Raw genomic sequence first — 20,461 nt, 5'->3', positions numbered from 1 at the left:
GTCCCATTAGCTCAGGTAGACTGTTTCCATCATGGTCTGTCCCATCATGGTCTGGGTCTCTGTTCATATTCTTACTCCTCCCACTCTTCATCTGGAGCTCAGTCAAATGCTCCAATGCAGGTCTCTGCCTTTGTTTTCATCAGTTGCTGGATGAAGGTTCTATGGTGGTACTTAAAATATTTATCAGTCTGACTACAAGGCAAGGCCAATTCGGGCACCCTCTCCTCTACTGCTTAGGGTATTAGCTAGGATCAAGCTAGGGGATTCTTGGGAATTTCTCTAGTGCCAGGTTTCTTGCTAGCCCCATAATAGCTCCCTCAATCAAAATATCTCTTTCCTTCCTCTCATCTGTCCTTCCTCCATCTCAACTATCCTGTTCCCTCAAGTTCTCCTTCCCCTTCCACTTCCCTACTCCCCCCACCCCTCCAAGTGCCTTTTTAATGTGTGTATTTGTAATCACAGGTTACTGCTTGTTGTCAGCCTAAGTGACTCATGAAGATAAACTTTCTTGCAACGGGCAGTGTTTGGTACAGATTCATAGCCAGTCAAGCTTATGACAGTAGATGACTGTCGCTGTAATACAGTAGCCCAGTGTTCAGTGGCAGATGAAAGAAAACAATCAGATATATCCATTACCCCTTCCATGTCTCAGAGAACTTGGGGCAGGTAGGAGGAAGCACATTGAGCTGGAGGAAGAGATAGAATCACTCACAGCTCTTTCATTCAAACTGGGAGAAAGGAGGGAAGTTAAGACTCAGAAAACAAATAAAATGCAAAAGGTCCTGGAAACTCTTGGAACTTGGAAGACTCACATAGCCTTGAGGAATAGAAAAACAGTAACAACTGCTCTCCACAGCAGGCTGACTGCCTCAAAGATAGACAGAGAACACCAAGGATGCAGCTTTCCTAAGAGCTAGGATGGGGCTTTTCTCTCCTACAACTGCCCAAGTCCTCCTACCCCTCTAATCAATCCCTCACCTTCTATGTCCCTCTAAGCAATTCCAACAAATACACTCTCACTAAGCTAGGCTTGGGTAGGATCCTTTCTTTGGTCTGTCATTGGTGCCCAACTTCGGGTAAATGTTTGTTTACATCTTCCTGGAAAGATGACACAATACCACACCTGTACAGTCTTCACCAAGGGCAGACATACCTAACCCACAGATGGTCGGGAAGGGCTGAGCTGTAGGGCTACTGATAGTGTCAGAGAAACCTTGTTCTTCCCACTAAACACCTAAGTTTTAGAGTTCAACAACACTGAAGCAAAAATCCAAATAAGTGGCAAGTCCTGGATTAAAAACAGTTGAATAAAACAGAAAAAGCAAAGGAGCAGAGTTGAGGGTAGAAAAGAATGAGACAAATTAGGCAGATCATCAACAAAAAGAAAATGTCTGAAGCCTTAACATTCACATTATAACACCATTTGCAGTGTGGAACAAAATCCAACCTAAACAACTGGCCTGTTTTCCTGTTTGGGGTAGCTAGCTCCCCAAACAGAGGGCTGCAACATCATCATAATACCCATATCCTAGACAAGCAGGACTTACTGTGGGAAGACCTGGGTTGATGATTCACGGCTGTCTTCCTTCTCATAGTTAGCAATCAGTGCTGGTCACCATACACTTCGTTGGTCCTTTCTCATCTCCTCCCACATCCCAGGAGCTGCCTTGTCTTTGACTCTGATTTACCTATAGCCTGATGCTGCTAGGTGTTTCTTCCACATCTGAATTTCTCTAACCCTAACTAAGAAATCTAATCCTAATAATTTCTTCATAGACTGGGTTCAAACCTTAAAATTTACCCACTACAATCAACCCTTATGGACAGCAATGCAGAGAACCTTCTCTAGTTAGAGGACAGTAATGTCTTGTTTCACTTCATGATTACCCCACCATCAAGAAAAATGGGTCAGTACCCTCAAAATTCACTGCTGTGCTGTTCACAATAGCCACAAATGAAAACACTTGCATATCACCAGCTAAGAAGTAGATAGTAAGAATGCAGTGTATTCACACTGTGGGATACTATTCATCCCATTCATTACATACAAAAGAATGCAATCCTGGTCATACAGGAATTGTTGGAGCTGAAGGCCAGCCAGCTGTGCAGGCACCCTGCACAGTTTCATTTGTGGGGCCTAAAAAAAGTTTCTCTCAGAAGCTGAGAACACAGTAGTGGATACTGGAGCAGTGGGGGACAAGAGGGAGCTAAGAGTAAAGGTTAATCGATAGTTATTACTACAGTTGAACTTTTAATATGCTATTTTATTGCATAGAAATTAACATCTTAATAGAAAAGGTGCTGTACATTTCAAGAAACTAGTTTGCATCCATCATTTAAAAAATGATAAATTTAAGGTAACTGGTATTTTTAAATGAATTTAAGCACTGTGTGTGTAAACTTGTGTTTGGTGACATTTCCTCATGACTTTTTGTTTTTATAGAGCTACTCTAGAATTTTTTAGTTTTAAAATGTTAATGGGACATTAAATAAATGTTATTTGTAGAGAGTACTCATCAAAGTCAAGAGTTGACAGCTGCCCTCCCTTTATAGCACTTCAGGAGACCTTACTGCCAACAATGACTTCTCCCTAGACAGCTATGGCCCAATCATCATAGCATGGGTTGACAAACAAATGGTATTAGTCACACTCAAAAATGAGCAACAGCTCTTTGTCCAGTGTACAATTAAAGCTTTGAGATTAAAACTGTCCACATCTGTCTGCTAACACATCAGGAAGTGTCTAAAGACACATTTTACATGTTCCTTGTTGACTCTAATTTATTATACCTTAGTCAATTTTCATATTAGGTCTTTGAGATAATTATTTTGGGTAACTAAGAAGACACCCTTCAGCCATTTCTTATACACAGCAAAATCAATCTGGGAAAAGGCATTCTCAAAAGGAAAAATAAGGAATTGTGACATAAAAAGAAATTCCAGTTCACTTTTGTAATGCTATTCCAAGTAAATTCTAAAGATTTATAGGGTAGACTTAATTTTAGTGAAGTAATCTTTCTCCATAGTATCAAAATACATATTCAAATGCTAGCACTGAGCTTCTTCAGGAAATGTTTCTCAGTTAACCACAATAAAAAGTTACTCACTGTGTGGCTCATCTCTCTTGAAATATAACACACCAAATCTAACTCATTCTTAACCACTCATCACTTCTATGTAATTATGTTGTCAGGGTGGTCTGTGTGCCTACATGATGACATGTGACAAAAGACTCTGTTTTCCCAAAGAAATCAACAATAAATATGTTTAAAATTCTATAGCAGGTGACATCTATCATTCAACTGGTATCAAATTAACATACATTGATCTTATTTTTCCAGTATTAATGATGTCATGGAATCCAATGATACTTGCTCATCTATATCAAGTTATGCCTTACTGCTATCCTCTCATGTACCAAACTGCCGTGTGTGCTCAATTACTTAAGAGAATAAACAGAGACAGTTCAGCTAGGAAGGGTACATTTGACAGCAACAAGTGTAGGTTCCATAAGCACTCTGAACACCTCATAGGAGTTGGAGTTCATATTAGCACTCCAATGGAGTCCTCAAACCAGTCACTGGTATTATATAGTATCTATTACATATATATTATGAGTGTTGGACAATAATTCAATATTTTCACCCTTAAAACTTGAGTAACTATTATACAGTCCCAAATATGATCAAATTAATCACCAAGAAATGTCAAAATAAGTGCTTTCTTTTCCTTTAAAGTCTTTTACTCATTTTAAAGTTTATCCACATTACTAAATAACATATGGTGTTGATCACCACTGATGAAGTACATTCAGCTCCAAAAAAAAAAAAAGTCAGTGGGGGCTGGAGAGATGGCTCAGTGGTTAAGAGCACTGACTGCTCTTCCAGAGGCCCTGAGTTCAATTCCCAGAAACCACATGGTGGCTCACAGACATCTATATTGAGACCTGGTGCCCCCTTCTGGCCTGCGGGCACACATGGAAGGAATGCTGTACACATAATAAATAAATAAATAAATAAATAAATAAATAAATAAATAAATAAATAAATCTTTTAAAAAATAAAAGGTCAGTAATAATATTTTAAAGTACTTTGGCTCATACTTGGGAGGCAAGTTTAGAACTTGAGCTATCCATGAAACTTTTCCTTAAGACCCCATCAACTGAAGCTGGATGCTATATGCAGACAGTACAAGAACGTAAGGACAACAGAGTATTCATCAGAAGCATCTAAATCAAATGACTTTCTTCCTCCTTATACTGCAGGAACAAAAGATAAGGATACAGAAACCATTCTAAGAACATTTTGTTTTGATGCATACTCTAGAGCAGAGGTCCCAGTCTGTGCATTTTTAGGTCTTTGAGACATGGAAAATTTCATGAATTTTCCTACTTCTTCCTACCAAAAGCAACTTTCTCTCCATGCTGTAAAAAATAAGGTCAAAAATAAGAAACTGGAGAGAAACATAAAATGTTTCCTCAACACTAATCTAACATTATCCTAATATGACCTAGCAGTGAGGAAACACTGAGCACTGGAGACAAACACCATCAAATAAGATGTTGCCGCAACAGTCCTGATGGCATTGAAGTATTGAGACAGAACCACTGCCCAGTGTTATCTTTTTCAAGCCACTGTGACAGATCCAAAATAGAGATTAACAAGATTAAGTAAGACTACCTGCAAAGCCACTCTCAACTGTTATAAACTGAGATGTTATTTGTTCTTATAGCTATTTTAAGTTTAGTGAGAGTATGGTCACATCTTGTTTTTTCTTTTAAAAATGCCCCCAAATTGCTGATGTGCCTTGAATATCTTAAACAGAACACAATACTTTTTAAACACTTGAACAGACAAAGTACGGTTATGGAAATCAATTAAGAGTGACAAACACTACCACTTCATCACAGGTACACAGAGGCCTGCTGGGTATGGCTTATAGACCAAATCTCCACTTCTGGCCCTTTTTTTTTTGAGGGGGGGGAGGTAAATGAACACAATAATTAAATGGCACAATACAATAAGGACAGAATGTGACAGTATCATCACAAGGTATGCATTTATATACAACTTTTAAACCAGGGAACAGGGCAGTACTGAGTAGAGATGGAATAAACCAACAGAAGCCGAGCCGGTCAGGACCGAGTAAGGTTGAGGTTAGTGGCAACAGCATGTGTGTGGTTTCCAGGAAACCTTCAGTATGACTGCTGTTAGCCCTAGCCCCGCACCTTGCCCAGCCCAGTGTGCTGCTTCTTCCTCCAGCTCCCGCCTGGCCTGGCTCAGAGCAGCACTGCCCTGCTCCCAGGGGTGTGGTGGCCCAGCCTGAACTCACCTTGGCAGTGAAGGGGCCAGAAGTTTAAAACCTGTTAATGCATTATGGCAAAAGTGCAATGAACATGCACATTTCACACACTCACATTCCAGAGCAAGAAAACACACAACCAGTAAGACAACCTCTACACAAAACACTCGCAATGAAAGCAGAGACAGAATCTTTAACACCCATTATTACCACAAAGGTAAGAATAGAGCAGTGGTGTCGGTTCCCCACAAAATTCAGCTAATGGATTAAAGTACCAAAAGTAATCATGGCATCACCTACTTTAACTGCCATTATCTGCCCACTTGGTTTGTGGACCATTTTGTTGACAGAACCATAAGCTCCTCGTCCAATTTCTCCAAGGTCTTTCAAGTCCTCTGCAGTGAAATCCCAGTGTTGTTCAGGGGAGATCTTCAGTTTTCCTGATGACTCAATGCTGTGTGTTCTCAGTCTCTCTCTGTTAAAATATTGGGAAGCAATTTTTCCACATTTTAAATAGGTTTTAACTTTTTTTTTTTCTTTTAACTAGCACTGAGTATGGTGTGGGAACGTTCATCAGCTCATAAGGACACCAGCATAACCTCCAGTTCTGGAGCTGTTTGCATCATCTTGCTTTATACTCACTGAATTTTGGTAAAATACATTTAGGTATCCCGAAGGCACAGCTTCAAAGACATTCATACAATCCAATCTCCTTTTGCTGATGAAACTAACACTATCTACCAGTTTTTATTATTCAATAATAGGCCCTTTTTGAGCCTATAAAACTGCCTTACCAAGCTGAGTCCCAGCATTGAGAATTCATTTCTACAAAATGCTTACCCTATCATATCCTCTAGTTGGTAAAGCGGTTTCCAAAATTTGCTGTACCAGTTCTAAACTCCAAAGGCCAGGAAGTGCCTGTAGCAGTTAAAGAGTGTATGGAATAAGTTGGAAGCAACATTTCCAAGTATTCCCAGTAGTTTTAGCAACATGTGGGAATGCGTACTTTAATATATTATCCTGTTATTGTTTACACCATGTTGAAGTGGGGAAGAGATAAAGTGCCAGCTTAAAACTAAAAGGAAGCCTGTACTGTCTTATTCAAACCTTTCAACCTCTGTTCAATAACAGGAATAATGGGCTGGAAAGAGAGTTGGTTACTAGAAAAGGCAGAGGTCGGTCACAGTGCATCAAATCCCAACACAGAAACCAGTTTTCTTTCTCCTCTCCCTCTCCCCGCATATGAGAACAAGCTGTATCAACCTAGAAAGTGCAATACATACAAACAGACCACTGAATATCAACTAACTAGTTTTCAATTTCATACTAAATTACCAGAATCTGTTTCAAAGCCGAGCCTTGTGATGTGAACAAGGAAGGTTTACAGACTTGGTTATCTATTTTGTTCTTACAAAACTCTGGAATGCTTCCTGCATTTTGTAGAAATTATTTCCTGTGGCTAGTTCTAAGGGCCTCAAAAATTTTAGAATGCTAAAAATCTCTTTTCCCAAATAGCCATATTGACTGTTGTTGATAATAACCAGATTCAAAGGTACAGTTAAAAGCTTTGTATATTTTATCTAAATAACTTAGGGAAGCTCCAAATAAGAGAGTCTAACACTGCGGGATTGAGTCCTGAGTCAATGGCTTCCACTCACTCAACTGCTTTCATTTGCACCCCTGTCTTTGCGAGGCCAGCTTCCAGTGACAGAATCTGCCCAGCAGCCAGGGCCACGTGACCACTTCAGTTCTGATGAAACCAGTGCTGATCTCTGAAGAAAGAAAATATATTCAGGGATGACAAAGATTTTTCTCAGGAATCTGCTTCCTGATGTAGACAGAGTAAGTCAGAAAATACTCTAACATAAAGAAATTCTATTTAGAATGACCATTGCTCTATAATCATTGGTAATACCAGCTCTATGGCCCGTTTTAATTATTGATGAAACACAGCACTGGCCGAACAGTAAAGCTAGCTAAAAAAAAGTTCATGGAAATTACTTGTTAATTGGAAGCAATATTTTAAATATTCACTAACATGAGGGTCACATGGTTCCCAATACCTTTTCCCTCCTGGCCTCAAGCTGTTTTCAGGTTTTTGTTTTGGTAAAGATCATGGGATACTACTTCACGGCTATATGCCACATGCATTTGCTACCATCCTTGAGAACCTCTTATATAATAGCATGGAATATCAACAAGCATAATGCTCTATAATTTTAAGGGAAAATTTTAGCATTATGGAATCTCTCTGCTAACGGTTTAGTCGGCTGTATAGCTTTGAGATTAACCCCTATTTTCTTTTTGAAAGTGAACAGTTAAGAAGTTAAGAGATACAAAATATCTTACTGAGCTAATAAAATGCCCCAAATTTGGTAAAGCCACCAGATATTCAACTTTTTGAACACACTGACAAATCACAGAGAACATTCTATGGTTATGACATCACCACACCATGTTCCCACAACCTTCACTCATACTAAGCCAACAAACTTTCCAGGGTAACTAAACCTTTAGCAGCTTCCACATAAAAAGCCCAAACTTAATGGCTTCCAAAGAAAAATAAGTGTAATGCTAGCTTAGGAACCCTGCCTGAACCCAACCATGAACTCTAGCTGTCAGTCAATTTCTGCCCTAAACTACTTTAGGGGCTGTGGTAGTTTTAATGAAAATGGCTTCCATAGGCTTATATATTTGCATGTTTGATTCCCACTTGTTGAGACTTTCTTTGTAGAAGGATTAGGGGGTGTGGCCTTGTTGAAACAAGTGTGGCATTACTGGAAGAGGTGTGTCACAATGAGTGAGGTTTCAAAAGCCCAAACCAGGCCCAGTCTTTCTCTGTCTCCTGTCTGTGGATCAGGATGTAAGCTCTCAGCGACTGCTCTAGCACCACACATGCCTGCCTGCCTCCATGCTTCTTACCATGATGGTCATGGACTGGTCCTCCGAAACAGTAAGCAACTCACCAATTAGATGTTTTACTTTATAAACTGCCTTGTTCATGGTGTTTCCTCACAGTAGTAGAACAGTACTAAGACAACGGCCTAAGAAAGAAAGCCTATAAAAAACAGAAAACATGTCTATTGGGAAGCTTGGCAAGGGGGCCAGCATTAAGGTTCAGTGGGTAAAGGCACTTGCTGCTAAGCCAAACTACCCTGGTTCAATCCTTAGATCACACATAAGAAGGAGAAAACAGATTCCCAAAGGTTGTACTCTAGCCTCTAAAAGCATTTACACACATGCACGCACACACACACACTGAAAAAAATGGTAAAAAAAAAAAACAACATAGAACATATGTTAAGTTTGTACTCTTATGACTGTACTCTTGAAGAGGAAGACGTTCCCTAGTTCTCAAAGATAACCCCTTTCTTGGGAAAAACAAACAAACAAACAAAAACTAACCTGTTTTATCAAAAAATATCTCTCCAATAACCTTCATGTTCTCTTCACAGTTTTCTACAAATCACCCAACACTGACTTTGGTGAATAATCCATAATGTCCCAACTGTATTACTAAACTGGGAAACTCAGCCATGAGTAACCACCATGCTAACCAGCACCCATTCTCCTCTCCATCCTTCCTACATGAGGCAGTAATGCTGTATGTCCTGAATGCTTATGAACTAAATTGTGTTCCCTCTCAAAACTCATATAACAAAGAAACCCCTGATGTGACTATATTGAAGATAGGTCTACAAAGAGTTAACCAAGGTTAAAGAAAAGCTAATAAGGGTGGAGCCTATTTCAACAAAACTGGTCTTGTAATAGAAGACACCAGAGAGCTTGCTTCATTTCCGCATGCATTAAGAAAAGAGGTCCTATGAGCAGCCAATGAAATGGTGCCACCTGGAAGCCCTGGAGAGAGAGCGCAGAACGGAACTATCTTGCTATGAACTTGATCTCGGGCCCTGGCCCTCTACAATTGTGAGAGATGGTTTCTACTATTTAAGCCATAGTCAATGATTTAGTTTTAGTTTTTAAGCAGGCCAACCTAAGATACCAACAACCCTTGCAGTTAGAAGTGGTAAAAAGGAACACAGCACTTAAAAGGAGCTGATCCAACTACTTCCCTCCTCCTTGTTGCACCAGGCTCCTTCAAAGCCCTTGAAAATGGAAACGTTATCTTCAGAATGACAGGGTGATCACAAAAGGTGAAGCCTACTCTAAATGAAACTATGGAAAGGGGGAAGGAAACTATGAGGTTTATGCCATTATCCCTGTACTTAATGTCTGTATGCACGCAAATTTACTCTGAACTAATAAAGTCCCTAATGTTATTTTATCGCTCAAGAGTTGGAGAGTCCCATATCCCAAGCATCTGGCACAAGAACAGACAGGTCAACAGGAAAGTTCACTCACCATATAGTGGCTGGCAGACAACAACCCCAAACATATTCAAACCCACAGCAATTCTAGCCAAAAGCGCTGCCTTGAATGGAATCCTCAACTCAAGTATCTCTGGTTTTTTAGAGACCTAAGTCTTTAATCTAATAATTCTTGGTTCCTAAAAAAAGAACAAAAACACATACATACTCACATAGAGAAAAACTGACACACTTCGCAAAGGTTAGAGAGCATACAAGATTATAAGCAGGAAATTTGACAGCAGGCTCAAATCCATTCAGTACAGGCCCCTGTGCATTAATGCACAGAAACTAGAATCTGAAATCACAGACTTACCTTGTCATAAGAAAATCTGCAAACTGTCCCTTTTGAGCCTATAAATTTGTACTCAAGTCTTTTCAGATTATTTAGCTTTTAGACAGATACAGCCAACTTTTCCATTTACTATTTAACACTATGTCTAAGGTAACTGTAGTCTTTTCACTGACCCACACAGAATCTCTAATTTCCCAACGTCTACAGATTCATAAGAACAAAGAACAATGATGTTAAATTACAGAACGTTAATCAGACCACAACCTGAGAAAAGTTGTATTTCTTCATTTGTTGGCTTGTTTGTTTTTTGAGACAGGGTTTCTCTGGGTAGGCCCAGTTGTCTTGGAACTTTCTCTGTAGACCAGTACACAAAGGTGGTCTTGAACTCATAGAGATCTGCCTGCTTCTGCCTCCCAAGTGCTGGGACTAAAGACATGTACCAGCACCGCCAGGCAAGATGCTGTATTTCTATCTCTCATATCTAATAAAGCTGCCCATGGATTTCTATATAGGTGGGTAGATTTCATGTTGTTTTCTATATGGATGGGTAGACTTCACATTGCTTGTTTTGTTTTAAATACAGTGACACAACAAAGAAGTGACAGGTGGCTCCAGACACACTTGAAACTTCATACCTGCCCTCTGTTAATACAGAAGTGGTGGTATCTGCTTTGCAAACTCAGTGGCAAGACAGGTTTCCTAGCCACTTCTATCTAACCAAATATCCTAAGCCAACACCCTTGCCAAAGCTGTAAAGAGGGAAAACCTCACCACAATTCAGAAAGAAAACACTTTCTGTTTGTACATTTCTATACAATGTGCATAAGTAACAAAAACTAGTTTATAAATGTCACTAAAATATTTTAACATGGCAGTCATTAAACAACCACCTCATTTTGGTCAGGGCTGCACAGCATGCTTGCATGGACTTGACAGAATCAATAACACCCACCAGTCAAGGGCACACTTTGCCTTGTATTCTAATTTGAAATGATACTAAGACCAAGTAAATTTCCTCCCTCTTTTGTGAGACAGGATCTATTGGTTCCAATATTTTTTCATTAATACTCCAAATGTGTTTGTTACTGTTTGGAGTTTGAAAGCTGAGGAAAGATAAGAAGAGATGAAAAGAGGACATATGAAGATGCTATCTGTCTTCCTAAGTCGCCTGAACTCTGGGGCTCTCCCTCTAGAGCTTCCTAATGCTCCCTCCTCCCCACTGCTGTTCATACCACATGGCCATGCTCGATGGTGTAGATGGCCTCCTACTTGAAGAGTGAGTCCAACATCTTCTCCAATAGTTCAAGTCTCCTGCAGAGTGAATTCTTCACAGGTGTCCAAAGGAAACTGGCCAGGAACTGACTAGTCTTAACACAGAATGTAGTTTAAGAAAACAAAACTCAGTTCTTTAATAATCCCCTGTCCTCCCCAAATGCATATCTATCCAGAACCTTAACTGTTACCTTATCTTTACAAATCTAAAGTAGTAGAAGCACTGGGAGTGGTGGCATCCACCTTTAATTTCAGTACTAGAGGCAGGGGATTTACGGGTTTAAGGCCAGTCTGTGTACATAAAAAATTACAGGCCAGCCTGAATTATGTGGTAAGACTCTATACTAAAATAAAACAGACAAACAAACAAAACCAAGAATCTTGCTATTCATATACATGCTATAGCTTTTCAAACATTTCAGACACAATGACTTTCCTTAAAGGAGACAGAGAAAGAGGAGGTGGTAAAATGAAGAAAAAAGCAGAGATTATAGATCCTCTGAAACACGGCCAGAAAAGCCTGAAACAACCAAAAGGAGAAAGAGAGGGTGGAGGCTTCTCTAGAGCCTGACTGAGATGCGTGGCTCAGTCAACACCTTCATTTTCCATTTTTGGCCTCTAGTACTATGAGAGAATAAATTGCTTTTGCTTTAAGGTATCAACTCTGTCACAATTAGTTATAACTGACATAAGAATAGATTATAAGTCTCAAACTTTTCTGCACAAAAGTAGAGAGTAATTACTTCAGACTTCACAATACAGTCATTGGAATACATACTCTGCTGTAAACATGCTGCCAGATCATCATGGCTGTCCTACAATTAAACTTCACTTACAAGATGAACCTGGCCAGGAGCATGCTGACTACATGATGTGAATGCTGCCTGGTTACCATTTAAGCACCTAAATCATTGTGTATATTCATTTCTAGATCCCTTTTCTCTTTTAAATTCTAATATTATACTATTAGAAACCCCAATTATCTACTCAGATCCTCAGATTTATTTCCAGAAATTAATCCCAAAATACATTTTTGGGGTTTTTTTTTTTTTTTGGTTTTTTTTTTTTTTTTTTGGTTTTTTTTTTTTTTTCTTAAAAATCTTGCCCCCGCATCAGCAGGATTAGGGATCTGTTAACCTTCTCCAGGTTTTCTTATCATTTAATTAAGAGCACTGAGAAGGCAGCAGATCTTATTAGTGTGGCGGGTGCCTCTCTCAGCTACTGTCTTTCAGCAGGTAATAGTAATTACCTTGATGGATTTATTGTTCAAAATAGAAACCTGATTTCTCAAACATGCTGATGCTTTTCCTTTAAAAAACAAAACGCACCTTCTGTCAAGGCCCACCTCCCCTAAAAGCCTTTCCTTGTCTACTGAAGTGGAAGTGTGCTTCCCTGGTTCTTCGCCCCCTTCGAAGAAATGCACTTACCTATTTCTCTCCCTATGGTACCAAGCAGATCCTCCTTTCCAAATCACTTTTTCCTTTTTGTCTTTAAGCAAGAGCCAGGATGTACACAATGCTTCAAAGTTGTTTTACTCTCAGAGCTCACACACACACACTCACACACACACCCCTGCCAATCTTCCTTAGACAAGAAAATAAACACACACAAATCCTGATCCACAGCAAATGCTCCTCCCCGCATACGCTGTGAAGCTCTCTAGATGAATACTGTGCATCCTTCTGCAATGCAGGTCTGTTAATTCCGGAAATTTCCACAGTAAACTCAGCCTGTCGGTTACCATGGAAACTGCCTGCTTCCTGGCACTACTAACAAAATGAGTGTCTTTCCCTAGACCTAAGAGGCAGCAAAAGGAAAATCTGTAAAAAGTCACCAAAAAATTTGCTCAAACAATCCAACTGGAAACACTCACATTCTAAGGATTTTAGTCAGAAAGTAGTAAGAATCTGGTGCACTGTAGACACCTATAACCCCAGCATTCAGGAGGCTGCAGTAGGAGGATGGATGCCCTCAGTCAGTTTGGGCTAAATAGGAAGATCCTGTCTCTTGGAAGGAATGGAAGGAGGAAGAAGGGACAAACTAGAGAAATCTTCAATAGTTGGGCCAATACTGATTTAAGATGGAAATTTGTCTTTAAGGAAGAGTGATATTAAAAGAGGACGAGGCAAGTAATTCATGTTTATATATTGCTGCTACAGCCAACGTATCTGCTAAGAACTGACCATCTACCCGCTATACTAATGCTCAACACTAGTCATTTCCCTGGGCTGTGCTTCATACAAAGGAAAATGAAGCTAACAGGCTATATGTTTTTAACCCCTATCCCCACCACAGCACTTAAAGGGGTACCTAAGGAATTTCACTAAAGACTCTCTTGGCATTACACATTACTAATGTGTAAGGGACTAAGTTCCTTCCCAACTGCTTCCTTGAAAAATGCTGGGTTTCTATGACATCACACACAACCAGTCTGCCTTCCACCTCTCAAGCACCTTTTCTTATTCTCTGCATGTTCCTTAAGCCTCTACTACATTTCTTTAGTGTTTGGCCCTATGTGCAATTTTCTCACCAAAATAAAGCCCTATCTTCTTACTAGGCAACTTTATTATCAATATCCTGACGACTCTCAGTTTCTTTTAAATCTCCAATTTAACACCTTGTCAGGTCCATGGATGTGACCAGGTTACATCACACTCCTAGCTACTCAAATACCTTTGTGGCCATGATGGAGCAAAATCCTCTGAAAGCACAAGTCAGAATCAGTCCTCCCTCTTAAGCTACTGCTGTCACATACTGTGTCACAGTGAAAAGTCGACTGTATATTCTGCTAGCTACTAAGTTTTTCCAAAAGAACATATATTATGCTTATTTTAGAAAAGAAGTAGTAACAGCACAAAGCTTACTATTTTACAATTTTCTGTATTAATAAAATAGATATTCTTTTTTTTTTGGTTTACTGTGACAGGGTCTCACTATGTAATTCTGGTTGTCCACTCATTACATGGACCAGGCTGACCTTGAACTCATCCACCTGCCTCTACCTCCCAAATGCTGGGATTAAAGGTGTGTACCACATCTGGCCAAAATGAATACTCTTACCTAAAGCATGTATTAATATTTTTAAAGATGATATGTTCAACCTAAATGATAAGCATCTATATTAAAAAATGTGATTTTTTTTTTGTTGTTGTTATTTACTGAGACAGGGCCTAGCTATGCTGTCCAGGTTGGCCTTCCTCTTGGGCACAAAGGAACTCCCACTTTGGTTTCTTTAATAGTTGGAACTGTATGTCCAAGACCATATCTGACTCTAAAACATTCGCCTGAGAGCAGAGTAAAGAAAAGTCTCCGGTGTTATCTAAATGCAGTCAACTACTCAGGCATACACTATACTTGGCATGACGCAACAAATGCTCATGTAGACTGAGTACTAGATAATACTTGATAACAACTTGATAAAAAATTTTACTCAGGCTTAATGCTCTTGCAGAGGGCCTGCGTTTAGCTCCCAATACCTACATCAGGTAGCAACGACCTGTAACTCTAGTTCTAGGGGATCCGATGTCCTCTTCAGGCCTCCACAGGTACATGAACTTACACAAGCATGCCTACGTATATGCACATAAAGCAAATAAATAAATTTTACACAAATAAATCCCTCTACAGTTGGATCTGCCCAATGGTAGAAACTTTAAAAGCAGTTTTTAATGCCCTAAATAAAATTGCTAGTACTGCTATATAAGTTTAGTAAATAAATCATTCTAGGTTTCTTTCAAATATCCTAGTAAGGTAAACTGAATGAGAAAAACTGACATTTGTCACATACTTTTCTATTAGCATAAGAACTGAATTCAACCAACACTCATGTTCACATATTTAACACCAAATATCGTGACTGTTGATATGTATGCTTTGAGAAAAAGGACAGAAAACCACTTCTACTGTTGAGTAAAAATAATCTAGCCATATAACTTTATTATTACTGTTTTGCTTCTTTACATTACAATACCATTTACATATACTGAAACATCCAAATCATAACCATGCAGTACATTAAGTTTTAGCAAATTCATACACACTTAGGTATTCGAAGATTTAACAAAACATAAAGCCTGTTACCCCACATGGCTCCCAAGACAAGAACTATTCTGATCTTAACCACTATCATTGATTTCAGCCTTGCCAACTCTGGAATTTCAGGTAGATGAACCAAATGGTGTGTGCTCTTAGCTTTGTCTTAGCACTTGTGGATTCACGTATGGTTATGTGGATCAGTAACTTTTATTGCATTCTAGTAAGACAAAATTTATCCATTAATTTTCCCAGTATTAGACATACGTATTCTTTCTAGTTTTGGGAACCACAATGAACAGTTAGTATGAGTGTTCAAAACCAAATTTTAATAAAACATTTTCACCCTGAGCAACAAAACACAAGGCTAGGTCACGTTTAAATTCATAAGAAACTACAAAGGTAGCCGGGCGGTGGTGGCGCATGCCTTTAATCCCAGCACTTGGGAGGCAGAGGCAGGCGGATCTCTGTGAGTTCGAGGACAGCCTGGTCTACAAGAGCTAGTTCCAGGACAGGAACCAAAAGCTACAGAGAAACCCTGTCTCGAAAGAAAAAAAAAAAAACAAAAAACAAAGAAACTACAAAGGAGTTTCCTAAAGTAAATGAATCCTTTTCTATTCCCTCAACAATATATAAGAATACTGATACCATCCTTTTATTTGAGCCATTCTTTTTGTTTTGTTTTGTTTTGTTTTTTGAGACAGGGTTTCTCTGTGGTTTTGGAGCCTGTCCTGGAACTAGCTCTGTAGACCAGGCTGGTCTCGAACTCACAGAGATCCGCCTGCCTCTGCCTCCCGAGTGCTGGGATTAAAGGCGTGCGCCACCATCGCCCGGCTATTTGAGCCATTCTGGCAACATCATTCTCATTTCAATATATCTCTTCTGATTACTAATGTATCTTCTCTTTCCATGCATTTATTACTTGTCCCTAAGGTTCTTTGTAAAATGTCCACATAAGCCTAAAACCCATTTTTTGAATGGGATCATTTGTTCTGAGTAATTCATTATATATCTGAAAGTTCTTTGTCAGGTAAATGTGGAGTATTTTCTCACTTTATGACTGGCCTATGTACTTTCCTAAGAAACTTCTGGTAAGCATAAACATTATCATCAGTGAAGTTCAATTTATCTTTGGTGGCAATTTACACTAAGCATTTTCCTTTGTGTGTCAATTAAGTCTTTGCCTGTGCGAGATAAATACATGAGGATGTTTTCCTTTATAAGTTAAATGGAATTGCTATTTTACCCTTTAGGACAATGCTGTATCTCAAGCACATGGTGTGAATTAGGAATCGGGGTTCATTCTGTTATAGACCTCATCCCAGTGTGTTCCATCATCATAAAAGGCCTATCCTTTACCTGGAAATGTACAAGAATCTTGGACAAAAATTAACAGATTGTGCATGTGTGCTCGTGTGCTGAACTTCCTATTCCATTTTATTAATGTATTTGTCTAACTATAATACCATTCTTCTACAAAGCTTTACTTATTGTATCTTCATACTAAACACTGAAATCAAGTAATTTACATCCTTCACCTTCATTACTTTTTATAAAAGTATTTTCAGTATTCTATATCCTTTATATTGACACATAAATTACATAATCGAAATGGCTCTGTGTGTGTGTGTTTGTGTGTGTGTGTGTGTGTGTGTATGTGTGGTGTTAAGGTTGCTAAGTTATTCCTGAGTTGAATTAATAAATGAATATGATAAGAACAGATAGCCTAGTAATACAATACTTCCCAATTCAGGAATACACCATTGTTTGTGTGAATGTGCAGTGTGTGTGTTAAGGTTTTAAAGGTGTTCCTGAGTTGAATTAATAAAAGAAAGTGATAAGAGACACATTAGTAATACTGTACTTTTCAACATAGGAATACATGTTTTTGTGTGCACATTTATGTGTGTGTACCTGTATATATGGCAGTGGGGGTGACAGAGGGCTTAACACATGCTAAGCAAGCACTCATTACTGAGCTACATACATGACTTGTCCAGAACAAAATATCCTGCCCATATATTCAAGTCCTTCTTTCTCTCAGTAATTAATGTACTAGAGAATTCTTAATGTATTTTTTTAACTCTATCAATAAATATTTTGTACATTTAAAGCCACTATAATCATTCTAAAATTTTTACTTTTCATATCTATGTATACTAATAGGTGATCATGGAAAGAACTGATTTCATTACCCTGACCCCTTGCTAAAGTCACTTAATAATTTTGGTAATTTTTGTAGATTAAGATTTTTCTATATATACAATCACAACACCTGTCTTTTAAAAAAATTAGTTTGCAATCCAATCTGTAAATCATTTTGTTCAGAGATCACACACATAGCACTGAGTCTTTCATCACTAAATGTACCATAAGTACATTTTCCTCAGAAGCTAGAAATGAGCTTAATTAGTTTAATTAAATGTTTTTGATAATTAATATTGTCAATTACTTTTTTCCTCTATTGAAATGCCCATATTTTTCTCCCTTGGTTTATTAATACAATGAATTATAAGAATAATTTTCAAATATCCAATCAAGATGAATCCAATTTTGTGTTTATGAGTATTTAACTGTGTTTATTAACGTTGGAGTTCCATGGTCTCCTTTGCTATGTAATGTTCTTGTCTGGTTTCTATAGGTGTTATGTTGACTCCAAAGTTGAGCTAAAAATGTTCCTTATTCTGTTGTCTAAAAAGTTCTGTAAACTTAATACTATGTCTGCTTTTCTTTATTTTATGTATGTATGTATGTATGTATGTATGTATGTATGTATGTATGTATGTATTTGCTGTTGTTTGTTTCTGCCAGGGCCTCACACTACATTAGGCAGGATCACTAACAGACATGATATTGAGTTGTGCCCCACACCTTTCCTTTTTTTTGAAACTTATTTATTAATTATGTATACAGGGTTCTTACTGCATGTAAGCCTTCAGGCCAGAAGAGGGCACCAGATCTCATTACTGATGGTTGTGAGGCACCATGTGGTTGCTGGGAATTGAACTCAAGACCTGTGGAAGAGTAGTCAGTGCTCTTAACCTCTGAGCCATCTCACCAGCCCCACCTTTCTTTTTTTTATTTGCTATCAGGAAAACCACCAAGGCCTCACCGTTCCTTTTTGAGATGTTTAAAGTATAAATTCAACTTTTTACCAGATGAGGGATTTCTTGAGTCAGTTTTGGTTATTTATGTCACAAACTAACTCAACTTGCTAAACTTGTTGAAATAAATTACTGTATTTCTATAGTGATAACCCCTCTTTCAAGTTTTACAACGGTAGCTTGGAGGTATTTGTCTCTTTTATTGGGAGAGGGCATCTTGTCCTCCCATGTGTCACAGGAATATTTTAATGTTCTAGGCATTTATCACTGCTGTTAGTTTCCTTGTTTTAAGGTAGAGTCTAGTTCTATAACCCATGCTGAGCTCTTGGGTTTTCCAGACTCCTACCTGCCATACAGCAAAAGGGTGTAAAGCACCTCACTTATTTACTTACTAGCCTTTTAGGAACAACTTTCAAAATGGTTGAGTATTCTCTACTATTTACCTATTTCATGTCACCTAGAGTTCTGCTATTTTTATTATCTACTTTCTTCTAATTTATAACATTTGAATTCACTCTTTCCTAGCTCTTCAATGTTACTTATTAATTTCTAAAGAGACTTTGTGCCTTGCCTAGGCAGTGAGATACTTAATAAAAATATCCTTAGGCTTCTTTTTCTGACTCTTTAGAATTTTCATAAATTTCTCAGATTGAGTTTAACTGATGCCCATTTCTGGGGGGCAAGGAGGGGTTGACTTAGAAAACATGTAGGGCCAGGCTTCATGGTATACACACAGAATCCATACACTTAGGGAGTTAAGGCAGGACTTTCAAGCCAGCCTGTGCTATACAGAATTTAAAATCATTCCTAAAGCTCTCTCTTAAACTCTCTACCATCACACACACACACACACACACACACACACACACACACACACACACCACAGTATTCAGAGATCAGTTTTCAATGGGAGCACATAATTCTTTCAATCAGAAGGTTTAATTTCAGTCTCCTCTACTGACAACTTCTAAATATACATGGAGTATCTTCCCTTTGCTCTTCTAACACTAGTGAACAGATGTTTGTGAGAACCAAGCTCACAATATAAAAGAAACTAGGAAAGGAGACAGCACTAGAGAAGAAACAGTAGCTGCCCACAACCTTGGCAGCTGGGTCATCAGGTGTTTGTTATGCCTACTGCTCAGTGATATATTCCAAGAACCACGCTAATAATAAAGACTAGAATCTGAGGGGTTTTTTTTGTTAACTCTACATGATAAAAAAAAGACTTGAAAAGTGACTAAAGAATATGAGATGATACTCTTGGATTCCGAGGAAATATCAGTTACCATGTGGTGATCATTTTACTCCTGACTCAACTGATGTCGGATGGGGTATCCTTACTTAAAGCAAACTACAATTCCAACAGTATTTTCTTTGCCTGAAGATTGTCAGATAAAAGACACTTCTTTTAAAAAATTAAATAAAATAAATTCCCAGAGGAGGAAACTGGGAGATGAGAAAGAAATATGCTGAAAGCTGAATCCATTACATCAAATGAAGCAAAAAAAAAAAAAATTACAGGTAACACATGTGTACTACCTAAATATGTACAGTTACTTACTTGACTCAACTGCCCTAGCAAAGTCACCAGCTTTAACAGCATAGTATACAAAGTAATATATTAACTCTTAAACAAGATACTTTGGAAACATCAGTAAATCAAAATTTAGTTGCAGATGAGTTTTGTGTATCTTCTGAGAATCTAAGTTCTGCAACTGTCACTTTGACAACTTCAAATTCAGAAGACATCATTACTAATTATCTTGTTAATTTAAACTTTATAAGTAATTCTATGGAAACAGTGTCAGGTCAGGAAAATTCATTCTTCTTCAGCACAGTTGATAATGAAACACAAATAAGAAATCTGGTTTTGCCATTTTTATACCCACAGAAAAGTCAAAAGATGCAGTTAATTCTGCCACACCAACCCCAAAGCAAGCCATGAAAATGGAAGCACCGACTTAGACTCCTTAAATAAGAATGTAGACTACAGGCCGGGCGATGGTGGCGCACGCCTTTAATCCCAGCACTCGGGAGGCAGAGGCAGGTGGATCTCTGTGAGTTCGAGACCAGCCTGGTCTATAGAG

The 20,461-nt window shown here is 38.5% G+C and overlaps 2 protein-coding genes across 9 annotated transcripts in view; one reads left to right on the top strand and one right to left on the bottom strand.

Annotated features, from left to right (window-relative positions):
• The window catches only part of Map2k4 (mitogen-activated protein kinase kinase 4), a 94,504-nt gene that overhangs the window by 39,296 nt on the left and 34,747 nt on the right, over nt 1–20,461 (bottom strand). For 2 of the 8 annotated variants that reach the window (XM_026780850.1, XM_005349861.2), the window contains one exon: nt 5,602–5,776. In XM_026780850.1, coding sequence (XP_026636651.1) covers nt 5,602–5,776 — 175 coding nt within the window. Of the gene's footprint in view, nt 1–5,601; nt 5,777–6,141; nt 6,639–6,959; nt 7,074–9,663; nt 9,809–11,195; nt 11,331–12,662; nt 12,926–20,461 lie in introns of those variants that run through there. The other 6 variants (XM_026780851.1, XM_026780852.1, XM_026780853.1 and 3 more) reach the window with 6 other exon arrangements.
• Thap5 (THAP domain containing 5) overlaps nt 19,597–20,461 on the top strand; it is a 1,248-nt gene continuing 383 nt past the window's right edge. Inside the window, 5 exon segments of the mRNA XM_026780858.1 lie at nt 19,597–19,708; nt 19,711–19,975; nt 19,977–20,218; nt 20,221–20,325; nt 20,328–20,367. Coding sequence (XP_026636659.1) covers nt 19,621–19,708; nt 19,711–19,975; nt 19,977–20,218; nt 20,221–20,325; nt 20,328–20,367 — 740 coding nt within the window. The 5' untranslated portion in view covers nt 19,597–19,620.

The sequence above is a fragment of the Microtus ochrogaster genome, chromosome 7, assembly GCF_000317375.1.
Source record: "Microtus ochrogaster isolate Prairie Vole_2 chromosome 7, MicOch1.0, whole genome shotgun sequence".
Taxonomy (NCBI): Eukaryota; Metazoa; Chordata; class Mammalia; order Rodentia; family Cricetidae; genus Microtus; species Microtus ochrogaster.
Note: the sequence above shows the minus strand (reverse complement) of the source record. Positions and strands in the feature narration are given on the sequence as shown.